Source organism: Mesoplodon mirus, assembly GCF_964341445.2.
Source record: "Mesoplodon mirus genome assembly, chromosome: 7".
In the NCBI taxonomy this organism is placed as follows: Eukaryota; Metazoa; Chordata; class Mammalia; order Artiodactyla; family Ziphiidae; genus Mesoplodon; species Mesoplodon mirus.
The window spans coordinates 16532134-16550874 of NC_138983.1; the positions used below are offsets into that span (position 1 = coordinate 16532134).

Below are 18741 nucleotides of genomic sequence, written 5' to 3' on the forward strand. Positions count from 1 at the left end.
CTCCTTTTGGTAAGGTGATCCCAGAGCCCTTTCCGCATGGAGCTGGGAGGAGCTCTAGGAGGGAAGTCCCCTGCGCACCCCCCTGGCTCTGTACTGTTGGCCCTGTGAATATCTTGAAGATTTTCTACTTGATTCTCATAAGAGGCATTTGCTGCTCCCTGTTCTCTGCCCTCCATCCCAAGTGCTGTCCAGTGAGCGGCTCAGCCAGGGACTAGATAGTATTCTACACCCCTGGTAGGTAACCAAAGGGGAGGGGGGCTCTGCCCCCCACTGTCACTGCTGGTGGATCAGTGGGAGCCCCAAAGGGGGCTCTCGTGAGGCCAGTGCTTCCTGCCTTGGAATCCCCCAGTCTAGTTGAATAAACAGAGGCCTAGACTCCAAGCCAGGTGCCCAAAGGCAAGTAACAGGCACAGTGTCTAATGTTCTTGGAATCTTGTAGACACTGTGTTCATCCTACAATTCAGCTGCACAGGCTGCCTGAAGCTTCAGATGCCTTGGATTCGGTGAGGCCAGTGTAGCCAGGACCTGGGAACAGATTTCAGCCTGTCTAGCTGAGTGACCTTGGGCAAATTAGTTGACCTCTTTGCCTCAATTTCCTTATCTGTAGAGTGGGTATATGAATAATATTGTGAGGATTAAATAAGATGATATAGGTAAAGAGCTTAAAACAGTTCCTGGAACGGAGTAAGTGCTCAATAAATATTAGCTGCTATTTTTGATAGGATTTTGCTGGAACTTTGAGTAGGTGAAGCTGGAAACTTTGACAAAGAGTTATGGTTGACTTGAAAGCATAAAATTGGAAAATGAGCAATTTATTACTGAGTCCACGCTGTGTGGTTGACAAAACGTTTTAAAATACAGATGAGTGATGAAAGGGGTGTAGGCTGGCTGTCGTCTGCCTAGCATGGGGTCTGGAGGGATCAAGGACGGGAGAAGGGTACCCCCGGGCCCCTCAGACCCTTCAGGCCACATCTCCCCAGGCTGCTGGGGAGTTTAGGCTCCCCCTCCCTAAACTCACGGTAACTGACTGCTCGTGGACCAGCCTCCTTGCTTGCTCAGCATCAGCTCTGCACCAGGGATCAGGGGCCGCCTTGGAGAAACATTGCCTGAGCCGAGGCAGGTGGACAGCCAGGGCTGGGCTTTACCTAATAAACTGTACAGGACTTAGCCCCTCAGAGGAGATTACACAAAGCCATTTTTGTGCTACACAAAGTACATTCTCACTGTTTCATGGGATGATTCATTTCCCTGAGAAGGGAAAAGAGGACTGAAAAGAGATGTACTCATCACACATCCACTGCGGTTTTCTTGGTAGAAGGTACACACCGTACACTTTAAAGCAGAGACATATTTGACGTTTTCTTCAGTCCAGATGAGCAGAAGGCAATGAAAGAATCATTCTTCACCAACATGTTTGTTGCAAATATTGAACATTGTTTATACTTATTACACGTGATGGGCAAAACACATGGACCCCACCTACTCCAAATCCCAGCCATTTAGATGGAAACTCTAACAGCTTAGGTATAATTTTGTTCTAGAGATTTTGAATTTTAAACCATTTTATAATTTTAAAGATGGAATTTTGGGGCTTCCCTGGTGGCGCAGTGGTTGAGAGTCCGCCTGCCGATGCAGGGGACACGGGTTCGTGCCCCGGTCCGGGAAGATACCACATGCCGCGGAGCGGCTGCGCCCGTGAGCCATGGCCGCTGGGCCTGCGTGTCCGGAGCCTGTGCTCCACAACGGGAGAGGCCACAACAGTGAGAGGCCCGCGTACCGCAAAAAAACGAAAAAAAAAAAGATGGAATTTTGTTAAGCCAAGATTGAATAATCTTATCCAGCCTTATCAACCTCAAAAAACTTTAACTAGCAGTCTCACAATTAATTCAGCCATTATTTTTCCCTTCTTGTCCAAGGAGAGAAACATCTTCTTGCTTTTTTGGCTTATAAATGATTCTTTGGGTTATGAACACAGCATGAACACATCTGGAGGAAGAAAACACATGATTTTGGTGGGGAAAAAAAAATTCTCTCTAGGCTGACGTGGTCATTCTGCAGGCTGAGACATTTAGTTGCTTAACAAGATCCATCTAATTCAGAGGGTATTTGTTGGGTGCCAGATGTGGGGACCAGAGCTTGATAAGATATTTTCCCTGTCCATGATGAAGATACTGTCTAATGGTGGAGGCTGCCATGCATCCACACTTGCAATGCTTTGTGAAAAGTAATCTAATTATTAGGGGCCATTAGGGGAGTTCCGAGGAGGGCATGGCAGGAAATCCGCAAAGAGGAAGTGATAATAGACTCCGGCCTGGAAAGGTGACCTGGGGTTCACTGGGCATAAGGGGCCCCCACATAGTCCTGAATCACCAAAGTTGGTTTCCAAATGACAGCAGCAGTGGTGGTGGCGACGGTTACCTTTCTGGAATGATCCGTCTCTCCACTCCCCACCCCCAGAGAGCTTTCAGGTCTGTGCTCCCACAGACAAAAATTCTTCCGGAGCCATTAAATATTGGTGTACCTCCATAGGAAAGTTGTCCGGATGCTCCAAGAGTGTAAGTGGGGGTGGGGTTTTTATAAGGAGCTCACGACTGCTCTGACCTTTGTCAACTGGTTTGTAAGCCACACTGTCCTCAATGCAGTGATTAAAATGACAATTCTCATTTCGTGGCTATAGCTTCAAGTTGCAACCTAACTTAGGTTAAAAAGTATTTATGGAAGGACCTTTCTTTAACATCAACTAGCAGTTTAAAATATGTATGTAACAAATGATAAACAAAATTTTGTCAAATGTTTCACCCCATTTATCGTCTTCGTTACACGTATGTAAAATGGGCCCTGATTGGAAGGGGACTGGGTCGGGGGGCTACTTGGGACAGGGGTTTGTGGCATGTTCTGGGCAGCTGGAGCTGGGGAAACTTGAGCTAAAACGAGTACACCTGGGGCGGGGGCGGGGGCAGGATGAGACACTGCAGCTTGAGTGACTTACTCTGCTTTGCTCTTGCAGCTGCCCTGGCCTACCTTGCCTCCAAATAATAAGTGTATTAAGCTATCGTGGAAGATTCCCGTTGATAGAGAGTGTGCTGTGTATCAGACAGAGATGTGCATTCTTGCACTTGACTTCATTGAGACCTCACAAACATGCTGGGATGTGGGTATCATCCACCTCACTTTACAGATGAGAAAACCGAGGCACACAGAGGCCAAGTCACTTTGCCAAAGCATGAGTGGCTTGGAAGCCTCCTTAACAATCTCCTTTAGAAATTTCCCCATTTCTTTAATGGGGAAAACTGACACTTCCTTATCATGCATAAACAGCTGGCTATACACAGACCCCTCCAAGGAGATCGCTGTGTTGAAGCCTCTCCTATACAGAGATCTGGAGTGCTCCTGGAAATACTGCTTCCCCCGCCAGGCTGGCCTGGATGCCCCTGCCCTGTCCACCTCCCTGCACCATAATCACTGCCTCCCTCAAGAAGGGGGACTTTTGGAAGGGAGGGGCCATGCTTTATTAGGCTTCGTATTTCCATCACCTGGAACTTTGCCCAGCACCTAGCTGGCGCTCCAGAAATGTTGCTGGGGCTTCCCTGGTGGCGCAGTGGTTGAGAGTCCGCCTGCCGATGCAGGGGACACGGGTTCGTGCCCCGGTCCGGGAAGATACCACATGCCGCGGAGCGGCTGGGCCCGTGAGCCATGGCCGCTGAGCCTGTGCGTCCGGAGCCTGTGCTCCGCAACGGGAGAGGCCACAACAGTGAGAGGCCCGCATACGGCAAAAAAACCCAAAAAAACAAAAAAACAAAAACAAAACAGAAATGTTGCTGAATGAGCGAATGCAGCAAATAAGTGGTAGAATCAGGAGTCCAACTCAAGCCTGTCCTGCTCCAAAGACTCCTCATTCATTTCACCTAGAGCAGGATTTAAGCTTCTCCATCTTGCCTCCCTTGGATCCAATTACAGTGTGTCTCCGTGGGGATGGTTGGGAATGCACGTTTTCTCCCTGCTCTGAGGGATTAGGTGGGAGATATTTAGGGACATACCCAGGGCCACTTGGTTAGGTGAAGGTAGAGAGGGACAAGGGGCAGACAGACCACCAAGCTGAGTTGAAATCGGGAGACACACTCCTTCCACTGACAGGCCTTGTGATCGCTCGGGGTCTCCGAATCCTGCCGGGAAGGTGAGTAGTGGCCCAGGGTGACCCCTGAGCTCTGGGACTTCTTGTTGGGCTTAAGGGAGAGTATGGAGGCTCCTTCTGCTTCTGTGGCAGTGGACCCAGCCTGGGCCAGCGCCCCTTCCCCTGCGGGGCGCTAGGATCTCCTCCAGCCTCATGAGGCAGGGTTTGGGGATGAGACCTAGGCTGGACCAGGAAGGAAGGAGCCGGGAAACCTCAGTCTCCATGAGGATAGCAGCTCACAGGGGTGGTTAGAGTCCCTGACTGAGGTCACGACCCCAGCTCACCCCAGCGAATATCAGGAGGTGATGTTCAAGTGTTAGATCATAAATGGGGCTTCTCATGGTCACCCGAAAGTTCTGTTTAGATTAGTCCTCTGTGATGGAAACATCTCCAGTGGCTCAGTTGTGTCTCCCAATGACAAGACTAAGTCTGCCTGCAATCCCTTCAAGATTGCCTGTCTACATAAGAGAGACAACACACTGTTGTGTGAGAGGCCCTAGACAGGACACTGGGCTTGGAGCTGGACCATCTGGGTTCAAATCCCAGCTCTGCCCCTCCTAGCTATGTGATCTTGAGCAAGTTAAGCTTCTCTGGACCTCAGTTTCCTCATCAGTAAAATGGGGGTAAAAACACAGACCTCCTAGGGATCTGGGGAGGATCAAATAAGATAGTGGATGGGTCAGTACTACTCAAACACGAGTGATTATGTGATTGTCCTTATTATTGTCACCAGCCCTGGGGGGAGGCCCTTAAGGCTTCTCACTTAGTAATTTAGGACCAGCTCAGTTGGGAGTTGGGGTGTCCTGTTTTGCCGTAAAATGTAGCATGCCTTGCCAGGACCTCTGTAATTTCCAATACTCAGTTCAAGGTCACGCTCTTGCTGAGGCCTCCCTGACCTTTCCAACAAGAACCGACGGCTTCCTCTTGTGGACATGCTGCACCCAGGATGCAGGGCTCTTGCCATTGGGCCCCATAACACTTAACCACACTGTTACATGTCTGTCCCTTCCATGAGGCCATGACTAAGAGGAGGCTCTGGGGAGGTGCTCGGTGAATGAACAAACAAGTAAACCAAGGAAGGAGCACAATGAATAGATGCAAACCAGGTCACAACATCAGGGAAAAGACAAGACAAAAGAATTTGGGGCATAAGCTGGGGGACGGAGGGGACCTCGGGGGCTGAAGGCAGGATGAAGGCCCTGAGGGACACTGGCTAGTGGGCTTTCTTTTCTTTTTTTCCAATTTTTTTAATTGTAGTAATATACAAGTAATAATAGAATTTACCATCTTAACCATTTTTTTTATTAAATCAGTTATACATATGCATATATTCCCATATCCCCTCCCTTTTGCGTCTCCCTCCCACCCTCCCTATCCCACCCACCGTTTTTAAGTGTGCAGTCCAGTGGTATGAAATACATTCATAATGTTGTACAACTGTCACCACCATCCATCCCCTTTTATCTTGTAAAACTGAAACTCTGTCCCCATTAAAGACTAACTCCACACCCCCGGGCTCCAGCCCCTGGCATCCATCGTTCTGCTTTCTGTTTCTATAAACTTGACTACTCTAGGGACTCACATAAGTGCTCTCATACAGTATTTGCCTTTTTGTGACTGGCTTGTGTCGCTCAACATAATGTCTTCAAGGCTCATCTGTGTTGTAGCAGGTGTCAGAATGCCCTTCCTTTTTGAGGCTGAATAATACTCCACCGTATGGACGTACCAGTTTGCTTCTCCATTCATCTGCCGATGGACACTTAGGTCACTTCCATGGTCCAGCTATTGTCAGTGGGCTTTCTTTTTAACCCCTTCTCTTTGGATACAAGGAAACCTCACTCATTTAGACTAATTGTAGGAGAGCTGAAATTATAATAGGCTCAAACAACAAAAAGTACTTTTATTACTCTTAAGGTCCAAGAGTAATTTGACCTCAGCTAACAAAATACTGCTTCCTTCCGGCCTTAGAAGAGCATTTAGAAGAACCACGTGCTTTAATGGGGTCACCAGTTACTTATGTGGATGGAAATGTGGGTTTCCATAGGGCTGGGAAGCAAGGTTTGTTCCTAGAGTTGGCTTCTGCCTTGTGATTTTGATTCCAACGTGCAAGCCCATTTGTAGAGGCTGTGGATAGTGCTGGTGACGGGGAGGAGGGGAGGTTGCTAACTAAACCCAGTCTGGGTCCTGTTCAAATTATGACAAATGCCGGCTTCAGAACTGGGATTCCTGGATAAAGCGGTCTGCATACTTCTTCTTTTTAAAAGCTTTTCGTTTGGGCATATTTTCAGACATCCAAAAAGTTAAATGTAGAATACAAAGAATTCCCAGATCCCCTTGACACCGATTCCCCAAATCTTAATGTTTTACTATATTTATGTTATCACTCTCAATCTCTCTTGTTTATATGTATGTATCAATATACATACCTATACACAGATACGTATTCTTTCTTTCTGAACTGTTTAAGAGTAAGTTGCAGGCATATGCCTCTTTACCTCAAAATACTTCGGTATTTAGCAGAGAACAAATGCAAATTGAGACCCGGTGTCCGAATGAAAACAAGAAAGAATTAGTTGGGTGTAAGCTGGGGGATGGAAGGGACCCTGAAAACAAGGTCCCAAGAAAAGGCATTGGTCCACATTTGAGGTCCCAGATGGTCGATGAAATTCTATCAGGACAGTTTCATCAGGGCCAGCACTGAAGGTCGGATGTGATGGGGCAGATTTAGAGGCGTCAGAGAGGAGCCATTCTCCTGTGACTCCCACTTTTTCCCTTCCTCCCTGACCCTGTCTTCTGGCTGTCCCGTCCCAGCCCCACACAGGGTATCCACTCCAGGAGGGCCCAGAGGAACTGCCGCAGGCTTAGGGGTCAAACCTCAGCTCTGCCTCTCACCAGCTGTGTATTGTTAGACAAGTCCTTTACTCCCTCTGGCCTCAGTCTCTGGGGCTGTCAAATGGGCATATTTCACATGGTTGTTGTGAAGAGCAGCAGTGGTGGCATGACAGGTGTGCTAGTACTGGGTAAAGCATGAAGCATCCCAGTGCTAATTCCTTTTCCTTCCTTGGTTCTGGGAAGCGCCCTCCATCCTCTGGACCACAGGAAACCTCCCCACCTCAGTGTGTGGGAAGAACCAAGAGAGCTGTGTGAGAGTGGAGTGATGGAGGAGGGGGCTGCAGCCCCCGCCTCTGCTGATGCTTCCCTGGGGAAGAGCCCACAGAAGAGCTGGCAACAAATCCGCCAGCTACGTGGACAGCCACCTGGGCAAAACCTGGGTGTGGGTAGCATTTGCATGGCTCACTTGTAAGTAGCTAGAAGACCGAGGATTCCCCAGGGTCTCCACGAAGGGAGGTGACTCTGGGGAATCGGAGGAGGTCAGTCAGGCCTGGCACCCAGTGGTGGTGACATTCAATGGGTTCCTTCTCTCTGAGCCTCAGTTTGCCCATCTGTAAAATGAGGGTGCTGAAGAAAGCCACCATGTGGGAATTCTGAGGGACTGCTGTAAGTCAAGAATGTGAAGGGCTTCCCTGGTGGCTCAGTGGTTGAGAGTCTGCCTGCTAATGCAGGGGACACGGGTTCGAGCCCTGGTCTGGGAAGATCCCACATGCCGCGGAGCAGCTAAGCCCGTGCACCACAGCTACTGAGCCTGCGCGTCTGCAGCCTGTGCTCCGCAACAGGAGAGGCCGCGACAGTGAGAGGCCCGCGCACTGCGATGAAGAGTGGCCCCCGCTCGCCGCAACTAGAGAAAGTCCTCGCACAGAAAGGAAGACCCAACACAGCCAAAAATAAATAAATAAATTTAAAAAAAAATGTGAAAACCCTCAGAACGGGAGGAGGGAAGAGCTCTTCGGGGAAAGGCAGGGACCCACCTCATCCACCCGTGTCCCTTGTAAGGCTGAGACAGCGGCAGACACATAGTAGGACTGAATAACTGCTTGTTTGGCCAACCCTCCCAGGGAGGGCCTGTGCCTTTAACCAAACTTGGAGAAACTTCATCTGAAGCCGGGACCCTGGGGCATCACCTCTGGCCCCGAGGAACTTAATTGGGACTGCAGTGCCTCCTGGTGGCCAGTGTGAGCCACTGCAGCCTTGATCATGCTGGATTGGGGGGCTGCCTAGAGCCTTCATGCAGGGACCGGGGAACCTGCCCTGTGGGTGCTCATGGCGTCCCAGGGCCCCGCGACTCCTCCTCAGTCTTGGCTTCCTGTAGAGGCTGCGCCTTCCATAACCCCTTCTCTCCTCTCGCTGGCAGGAAATCCGGCAATACTTGTTGACATGAGGAAGCAGAGAAACCAAAAGGTTTGCGCAGGGCCCGAGCAGCAGCGGGGCCACCTTTGGCCCTTCATGCCCTGCCCCGTGGCTGGTTTCTCTGGGCCCCATCATCCCGCAAGGCCCACACACAGCAGTGTGTGCTGAGGGACCGAGGCCCCCCGGCTCCGGAGTCCAGCCCCGTGGCCTTGGGTCCCTTTCCTATGGGCTCTCCGTCACCTCAGCAGGGCGTGCAGAGCTGCCCTGGCGCTACCAAAGGCAGAAGGAGCCCAGGCCCAGCTCAGGACCCAGCTGTGCATCAGGGCGGCCCTGCTCTGAACCGCTCACAGTGGAGTGGGAAGCAGGACCACACACCAGTGCTTTAGAGCAGAGAATCCAGTGTTTAAGAGGTAAGCCCAGCCCCCGGGGTCAGGGAGGAGGGGTCAGCCTTGCACTGAACCTTGGAAGCCCAGTAGAAACAATTCAGCAAAGAAGAAATACCACAAATAAAAGGTTAACTTTACTAGTAATAAAAAATTGTAAATTCAAACAAGATTTCACTTTTATCCTTCACGCTGGCAAAGATTTTTAAAACAGTATAATGACTGGTATTGGCCCTGAAGCAGGTGGGCACATGGAGGAAATAGGCAGATTTCTAGAAGACACGTTTATCGGAGCTCTTAAGGTGTGACTGTGATCTAACTCAGTATTTCTACTTCCTGGAGCTTCTTCTAAGGTAATTACCATGAAAGTATCAAGGGATTTAGCTGCAAGGATATTCATCCCAGGCCTGTTATCATTTCAAACAATCAGCGATCCATGTGCCCAACAGTAAAGGACTGATGAAATAAAATAGTTTGTCCATGTGGTGAAATACTATGCAGCCATTAAAAACGATGTAGTAGAAGAATATAGAATAGGATGGAAAGAAAGGCAGGATAGTGTTAGGTTAAAAAAAAAAAAGACTTGTACCAAAAAAAAAATGATGTTTCCCTTTTGTGTTTGTGTGTTACAGTTTTCTTCTTTTGGTCTCTCTTGATTTTTTTTATTTTTAAGTTCCATATAGACCATAGATAATTATATGTAACGAGGGGGGAAAAGCCATAAAATTTACAGAGGAAGATACACAGGGAGAGGAGGAGTTAGCCAGGTGCATGAGGGCAGAGGGGCATTCCAGTTAGAAGGAAGAGCACATGCAGGAACGGGGTAGCCTGAAGCCGCTCGAGCAGTGTGTTGGAGGCATGAGGGCAGGTCTGTGGGACCGGAAGCGAGGTGCAGAGGTGGGGTGTGGAAAGATGTAAGTCTGTGAGGAGAACGGGTGTCAGTCCCACCTGGGGAATCCTGAATGCCACAGTCAGCCTGACTTGCAGGGTTGGCAGATTTAGCAAAAAACTAACAACAAAACCAGGACGCTCCATTTAATTTGAATTTCAAATAAATAATGAATCAGTTTTAGTATAAGTATGCCGCATCCAATATTTGGGACACACACTTAAAAAATGACTGTTTCTCTGAAATTCTAATTTAACTGAGCGCCCTGTGTTCTATCTGACCATCCTAATGAGGGCTCTGGGCACCAGTGGAGGGCCTCTAGACAGGCTCACACTAGAGGGGATGTGTGCTTTAGACACTCTCTCTGGTTGTAGTTGAGGGCGGTGAGTCTGAGGGCAGAGAAACCAATGAGGTCTGCGCTTAAGCCAGAGCTCCGGGAATCTCCAGTATCCAAGAGGCCTCAGAGTCACGGTGTGGGGGGGGGCAGTTTGTGAGGACAGTGGCCGATCCCCACCACGAAAGGGGTCTTTCGCTGAAGCATCCCTACCCTTCCTCCACCCGGCTCCCCCGTGGCGCTCATACCCACCTCCCACATCACACAGCCGAATCCAACACCTGCCAGAGCAGACATCACTCAGGATTCTAATCGCTGCTTCCACATAGCATTTTAAAATGACAAAAGCCATTTCTGGTCATGGTAAGACAAATAGAAAATTAAGTCAGACGAGAAAAAAAAAAAGGAACAAAACCCAGATACCAGTATTCTTACCTCTGGAAACCTCTAGTATTTTCTAAGGATAGATACCCCACCCCTACCTCCCCATTTTTTCAAAATAAGATTTACTTACTATAACACGAACATCTTTCAGTTACTAAAATGCTGTTCTTTCACATCAGTTTCACTCATTTTTCATCAAATGTTTATTGAACGCCTTCTGCCTACCAGCCACAATACTAGGCATTAAACAAAAGGGCTAAACAAAACAAGTATATTCAGATACATTCCCTGTTCTGTGGAAGGGAGAGAGAGAGACAATAAATAAAGGAAAAACAAATAGATACAAAATAATGTGTATTAAATGCCAAGAGAGAAACAGTCCGTAGAATAAAGAAAATCAGGAAGGATCTTCCAGTTATGGAAATATCATCCTTTATTTAACCTATCTCCTATTATTGGATATTTTGGTTATTTTCAGTTTTTCCATATAATAATGCCATGATGAACTTTCTCTCTAGTTAATTCTTTGTGCCCATCCATAATTCTGTCTTTAGTTTAAATCCCTAGAAGTGAGATTTCTGGGTGAAGACATACAAACTTTTTACTTACTTAGTTTTTCTTTACTATATTTAAACCCAGTTTTTAATTTTCTCTATAGTTTACATATTTTTTATTTTTAAAACAACATGGTGTAAAATTAAAATGGGGTATTATTTTATGTATTTGAACACATTCCTGTACAGACCCACGTACTCACCATCACAACTGGGATACGCGATAGGATAGTTCTGCACACCAGCCCTTTGTGGTCGAACCCACCCCCTCCCCAGCCCCTGGCAATCAGTGATCTGTTCTCTGTCCTGGTACTGTTACCTTCCCCAGAATACCATGCAATAAATAAGTAGAGTCATACACTATCTACGTTTTGAGACTGGCTTCTTTTACAGACCATCATGCTGTCTTTGAGAGTCATCCATACCATTGTTTTTATCACTAGTTTGCTCCTTTTACCTCTGTAGCATCCCACTGCATGGCTGTTCCACAGCTTGCTTATTCATTCACCTGTTAAAGGACACTTGGGTTGTTTCCAGTTTGGCGTGATTATGAACAAAGCTGCTATAAACATTTGCATACACGCTTGCAATGAAAATAAGTCTTTGTTTCTTTAGGGCAAATGCCTAGCAGTGGGATTTCTGGGTCTAGCCATAAGAGTATGTTTAATTATACAAGACAATGCCACACTGTTTTCCCGCCAGCAATGAATGAGAGTTCCGGGTGCTCCATATCCTCGCTATCACTTGGTATCGTCAGATTTTTTTATTTCCATTGCAATAGGTGTGTAGCCATATCTCATGGGGGTTTTAGTTTGAATATCCATAGTGGATAATACATTGAGTAGGTCATCACGCTGATTTCCATGTATATCTTCTGGGGTGAAATGTCCATTCAAATAATTTACCCATCTTTTTTTTAGTTTTAACATTACTGCTAACTAAGCTCCACATTTTATTCAGATTTCACTAGTTTTTCCCTAATGTCCTTTTACTGTTTCACGACCCCGTCCTGGATACCACATCACATTTAGTCCTCATGTCTCCTTAGCCTTCTGTGATCTGTGACAGTTTCTCGGACCTTCCTTGTTTTGAGAGGCACATTTAGGGCTTGGCTGGGTGCATGTTGGTGACAGGAGTGCCTAAGTCACCTCGTGGGTGGCTGGCCTGAGCCCTTGTGCTTCCTCTCTACAAACTGGCAGTTCCTCCAGGGCAGGAACCCCGTCCGTCTCTGCTGGGTACACACTGATATGCTCCAAGCATGTTTGCTGAAATGTCGCCCCAGTTACTGCTTCCCCTTTGGTGTTATTTCTTGGACCTGGAGCTAACACTAGGGACGTCTAAGCTGAACTCTGGACAGAGTCCAGCGGCAGATGAGGTAGGCTGGGGTTATAATCCATGGCTCACCTTTAACCTCTGCCCCCACCCCCGCACGACTGTTTGGACAGCGGTGGGTTTAGTCAGTGCCCTTTAAATAGCATGAAAGGGCCTCACGCTGGCCTGTTTTGTTTAAGGAGGTTGCATCGGCGTTGTGCACACTGCCACAGGGCATGCGGCCGGCTCACCCGAGAACAGAGTAAGCGGTATGTCCCCCACAAAGCAGATGTTTGGAGGAAAAATAGATGTAATCAAAAGCACGGAGGATAAAATTACTCAAACCCCTTAGACCCTCCATATGCACGGGTACACACACGCACACACGCACGCACCACCCACGTCCATACCCACCCGCGTATATCTACAGGGTCACGTTCACACACACCCCCACACGCAACAGCACACGTCCGCAGGCACACACATGCCAATTGTGTGCCTGCCCTTGACCACATGAGCCTGCACAGTACACAGACCTATCCGCAGGCCACTACACACGTGTTCCCCGCACCCATTTGCAACTGCAGGCTTGTGCCCCATGCCCGAGGGCGCACATCCGTGCACGCGGAAGGGATACACACAGAGAGGCCTCCAGCACCCTGTCCCCAAATGGCTGCAGAAGTTCATTCTCTTTAAATCACAGCCATAAAAAAAATTACCTTGAAATCACAGTCATGAAAAAAAATCACAGTCACCTTTGGAAATCTTTCAAGGCCTTTCATGTCAAAAAAAGTTAGTCTAGGTGCTTCCCTGGTGGCACAGTGGTTGAGAGTCCGCCTGCTGATGCAGGGGACGCGGGTTCATGCCCCGGTCTGGGAAGATCCCACGTGCCGCGGAGCGGCTGGGCCCGTGAGCCATGGCCGCTGAGCCTGCGCGTCCGGAGCCTGTGCTCCGCAACGGGAGAGGCCACAACACTGAGAGGCGCGCGTACCGCAAAAAAAAAAAAAGTGAGTCTGGAGTAGAGTGACTCCCTAGGGTTGAACCGGGACCGGTGGCTAAAGGTTAAGGGAATGAAGAAAGGTTTCCCATTTCTCGTTGGATTTCTTGAAATCCAACAGCCAGAGCTGTCCGGCAGCGGACCAGGTGGCTCCCAGAAGAGGCCAGGCCTCGTCCCCAGGGAAGTTCAGGCAGACGCCCAAGGGCCTTCTGTGGCTCCTGATGGAGCATATAACCCCGAACCGAAGAACGCTTCCCACTTCATCAGAAGCGGTCGATGGGAGTCTTTGCCTGGGGTTGTTTGAAGGGCCAGCGTCCCTCCCTCGGGGCAGGCGAGGATGACTCATGATGTTCTGTGCGCATTGCTTGATTCCTCTGGGTAGTCTATTTCCAGATCAAGAAATTCTGGGGGGAAGCTGCAGCTTGCGATTACATTGTCTTGGGCCACACAGCCTGGGACAAAGCCCGCCCAGGGATCCCTTCCCACTCTGGGCAGGGTGTCAGCATAGCACCAGGCCAGAGTCCACAGGGGGTTGCCCCAGGGAGGATGAGGGGAAGCCAGGCAGGCAGGCACCCAAAGAGGCTCTGTCACTGCTCAGCTTCATACCAGTGCCGGATGCTATTGGGCCTCAAGAAGGTGGGCCCAGCAGCGGGGCAAGCTGGCAGATCCCAGTGGCCTTTTCTCTGTCCCAGTATAGCAGCGCGATGGATGCAGAGCTGGTTCCTGGCAGATGCTGGACTGGGTTTCCTGGACATGTCAATTCCAGAGCCCCGCTCCGTGAAGCCCATCTCTGTGCTTCTCCTGCCTCCCCGAGCCTCTTGCTTGCTGTGTGGAGACATCCTTCTGTGTCCGCCTGCTCTTTCTCTTCTCCTTCCTTCTTCCCTCCCTCCTTCCGTCCTCCATCTTTTCCTCTCTCCCTCGGGGATCTCACCTCCTCCTTCTGTTTCAGCTGTCAGCCTCTGATGGAGGCATTCGTCACTATGTGCCTTTTTCTCATGTATCCTCGCCACCTTTCTCCTCAGTGTTTACGAGAGGATGCATTCATTCAACAAACATCTCTGCACGTACCCTACAGGTCCTGGCGCGCAGTAGGTGCACAGAGGTAGCTGGACGGAGTGAGAGCTCAGTAATGTTTGTTTGTTAGAAATTGTTCGTTGATTCTTCAGTAACCTCTTCCTGCCTGTCTGCTGCCTGTCCCATCCTGGGCTGAGCCCTGGGCTGAGAAGGGACCAATGGTATGAGGTCCCAACCCTCAAGGAACTGATTCTCTAGGAGGAGCTGGACATTTGGGGTTTGATTATATACTAGTCCGAAAACACAGTCAGTAATTGGATGGCGGGGTTGGTATGACTGCCCCAGTCTGAGAGGGCTTCCTGGAGGAGCTGGTGCTTGATTGGACCTTGGAGGTCAGCTGGAAAAAAAGGGACATTCCAGGCAGGTGGACAGAGGTGGGGGTGAGGGAGACCAAGGAGGTCAGTGCTTTCCTTTGTTCAGGAGTAAGTCAGCCTGGGTCTCAGGCCCCCTGCTGTCAGTGGCTGTCTTGAGGACAGAGTCACAGAGCGAGCTGGACCCTGACCAGTGCCAGGCCTCGGGCCACGGTACCGAGTCTCCACCCGGCCCCTCTGGATCATCTAGTTGGAGAGCGATCTGCTGGCTTTGCCCAGAGCCCAACACCATCACCCGTCCCATCCCTGGCACCCACCTGTCTCAAGCAGGCCTGTTAAACACAGGACCTCCTGCAGAAGAGCAGTGGGAACTGTAATTATTTACTCAGGATGATGGAAGATAAGAGGCTTGGCAGCCCTCTCCAGATGTCCGCAGGGCTGGCTTGGGAAAGGCCCCGGGAGGTTTTGAATCAGGACCAATGAGCCAGACCCTACAGGAGACAGACACGGGCTGGACCTAAGGACAGATGGTCCAGCTGTCCTGCGGGCAGTGAGCTCTCTGTCACCAAAGCCTGGCTGATAGCACTTTGTAGAGATGCTGTAGGGTGGCAGGAGGTGGAAACTGATGCACTGAGCACCTGAGAGGGACTTCCTTGGCTTGTCGTTCTGTTTCTGACCAGTTGGGTCAGAACCTTGGGGAATTTTCCTTTGTTGTCTAAATGAGGGGCCCAACCTCAGAATTTAATGCAAGATGATCAGTAATCAAGATGGAGATTTGGAAGATTCCTTCCCTCTTCAAGGACCAGAGAAACCTCAGTTTTGCCAGAATTCCTTCATCTCTAAGCCTTTCCAGTTAGCTGACATTTGCCTGGACAGACATGGCCCCATCCTCTCCCCTCTTCTCCCCACTCCAGATCCCAAGGGGAAGGTCCCACTGGTCCCTAAGGCGGGAGGGCTACTTACTCCACCGGGCCAAAGCTGTGACACCAGACAGGACGTGCCTGCTCCCGTTTGCAGATGAGGCTCTGGGACATAAAAGGCATCCTCTGCAGTCTCAGGCAGACTTTGGGAGAGCCGGGACCGCGAACAGATCTCCCATCTCTCGGTCTGGTGGTCTTTGCACACGCCATGCTGTCTCCCCACTCCTGACCCACTCGCTCCCTCTCAGTGGGTGGCTGGAGGGGGGAAACTGGATTCTTACTCCTCTTCTTGGAAGACTGGACATTCGGCCGCTTCCCCCCGAGCTGAGCCTAGAACCAGCCCACGCTGGGGAGCTTCTCCCAGAGGCCACGTCCGCACTCTCTCCTCCTCTGGGGCTGGTCCTTCTGCCCCCAGGGTGCGCAGACCAAGCCTCTGGGTTATGTGAGGCCCCTGGATTCCTTCTGGTCCCACCTCTCTCCCCAGGAAAGGCCGCGAGACCATGGGTAGGAGTAAAGGACCAACCAAGGGCTGAGAGGCTGCACTCTGTCGCTAATTAGGGCACATTTCCTGTCTCTCTGGCCTCAGTTTCCCCTGACTTAACATGAGGAGTTTGGTCCCTACCAACACTTGCTTTTTATAACATGGAGTTTCCCCTGCATGGCCCAGCCCCTACTGTTGTGTGGGGTGGTCCCGATCCCAGGCTGAAGGCCAGAGGATACGGTAAGGGTCTACGGGGTCATGAGATGGGGCCTGGGGAGCAGTGGTAGGGCAGAGGGGGCAGGGGCTCCCCCCGCTCCCCAGTCTGGCCTCCAGGAAGTTGCATAACAGAGATGTTTATTTTTGGTGAGGCTGGGTGGGATTTCTTCTCCTTAAAAAAAAAAAACCCAAAACATAAAACTTATTTGTCTGCCAGGAAGATAAATATCTTTGCTGAAAGCTCTTGGCCCGGCTGCCAGCTGCAGCTTGCATGATTCTGTCACCAAAGCCGTGGCGGTCTGCCTGTGTCTGGGCTTACATGGGTGTCATATGTGATGCCTGAGGGTCAGCCACCCCCCCCCCCCCCTGCTGGTATCGACGCTGCCAGTGGCCCTCAGGAACAGCCTCCCAAAGCTGCTTCCAGGCCCACTCTGGGCATTCACCTCCACCCCGATTTCCTCAGTGCCTTGAAGAGGGAGGTGAGAATGACAGAGCAAAATGTCCCTCTCAGCTTCCCCAGCATTAAGAGAGCCCCCAGTGTACACAGAAAGCCAGGGGCGAGACTGAACCTGAAGCTTCGGCCCTAGGACCTGGACAGGGTTAAGAGACCCGGGCTAGAGGCATCGTCCTGACTTAATGCCTGCTGCTCAGATCTCTTCCTAGAAGAGGAGACCGAGGGTCAGAGTGGTTGGTGCTCACACCGACCACAAATGCTTGTCATAATCAGAGCTTGCGCGTGTGAAAGGTTTTGTCAAATGCTCCCCACACATGTCTTTTTAATCCTGTGTGTTATTTCACTCTACAAGAGTCACAGTCAATGGAATTTGGCTCAGAGAGGTGCTCACACCCCTGTCTCCAGACACCAGTCCAGCGCCCTCCCCACGGCATGAGCACACGCTCCTGCGCTTGGGGCCTCCAGGGAGGGCCTGCCCGCTTGGAGGACTTCTCCAGGGTCAGAACCTTCTGCTGCTCACAAGTCTAGACCAGAACTGGGAATAACTTAATGATACAGGCAGAAGGCTGCCTAGCCGGCACCACGCTGAGTGTTTTATGTGTCAGCCTTTTTAATCCCACAACTACCCTGTGAGGAAGATCCTACAGGATTCTGCATCCCCATTTTATAGAGGGGGAAACTGAGGCATAAAGAGGTTAGGTGAACTGTCCAAAGCACCCAGCTGGGATTCACACCCCTGGTGCCAGTTCCAGAGCCTGTGCTCTGATCCCTGCCCTGAGGCGAGTGTGTGCCCAGGGTGCTAACTGGGCTCTTTGGACTTGGACAAGCTACTTCCCGCTCCACCCTCCCACCCTGGCCTCCACCTCCTCATCCTTGACCCGTGTGGGCTGACTGGTCCTTTGCAGCTCTAACCATCCAGGAATCAGCCGGCAGAGCCCCGTTCTGTTAGACAGCAGGGGCTGTGGGCCTGGGCCGTGAGCTTTGTGTAAGCCTGCTGGGTCCCCCGTGTCAGCATCCTGGGCGTGTCAGGGGGAGGTGCCCCACTTCCTTAGTAAACACGCCCCCCACCTGGAGGGGCAGGTCACCACTTGGACAATAGGTGAGACCAGTGTGGAGGGCACGGGGACGGGACCCCTCAGCGCTGGATTCTTGGGCAGAGTCTCCAGAGCCCCTGCTGAACCCCATACAGGACCAGGCCAGGAAAGGTGGGGCCTCTCCTCCTCACTCCAAGCCCAGTTGGGCCAGATATGGCTGCTGACTGAGTTTTCCTTCCCACTCTGGGAGTCCGAGGCACTGAGTCAGCATTCTCAATGCCTGAAGAAGAAGTGCTGGCAAAGGGAGTCCTTCGAGAGGGAGGAGCCCAGGGTCAGTGGGGTGGAGATTAAATGTTATAGAGGTCAGATTGGCTGACCCAGAGTCACAGAACATTGGTGCTGTAAGGGGCCCATGCTGAGATCAGGACAGAGAGGCTCACAGACTCGCCCAAGGTCGCACAGCATGGTAATGGCAAGCCAGGGTTAGAACCTGGGCCTCCTGGCCTCGCACCCAATACTCTCCTGAGCAGGCAAAGGCAAGGGATGGCTCCCCGGTCCCTCGCTCCTCTCATGCTTGGTTCAGCCACTGGTTTTTGACCTTTTTTTCTCCCCCCTCAGCCAAAGAGAGCTCCCTGGGTGAGCCAGAGTTGCCGCCCGACTCTGACACCGTGGGGATGGACAGCAGCTACCTCAGCGTGAAGGAGGCTGGGGTGAAGGGGCCCCAGGACCGGGCCAGCACCGACCTCCCCAGCCCACTGGAGAAGGCAGACTCCGAGAGCAACAAGGGCAAGAAGCGGCGGAACAGAACGACCTTCACCAGCTACCAGCTGGAGGAGCTGGAGAAAGTCTTCCAGAAGACCCACTACCCCGACGTGTACGCACGGGAGCAGCTGGCCATGAGGACCGACCTCACCGAGGCCCGCGTGCAGGTCAGTGAGGGCGCCTGGGGGGGCGCGGGAGAGCAGGGCCTGCCCTTGGGATGG

General features: G+C 50.9%; 1 protein-coding gene across 1 annotated transcript in view; it reads left to right on the top strand.

The window, feature by feature from the left end:
- The window catches only part of ALX4 (ALX homeobox 4), a gene marked incomplete at both ends in the record, with an annotated part of 41357 nt that overhangs the window by 13191 nt on the left and 9425 nt on the right, over positions 1-18741 (top strand). The window contains one exon of the mRNA XM_082628829.1: positions 18377-18687. Within this exon, the coding sequence (XP_082484955.1) occupies positions 18377-18687 (311 nt within the window). The remainder of the gene's footprint in view (positions 1-18376; positions 18688-18741) is intronic.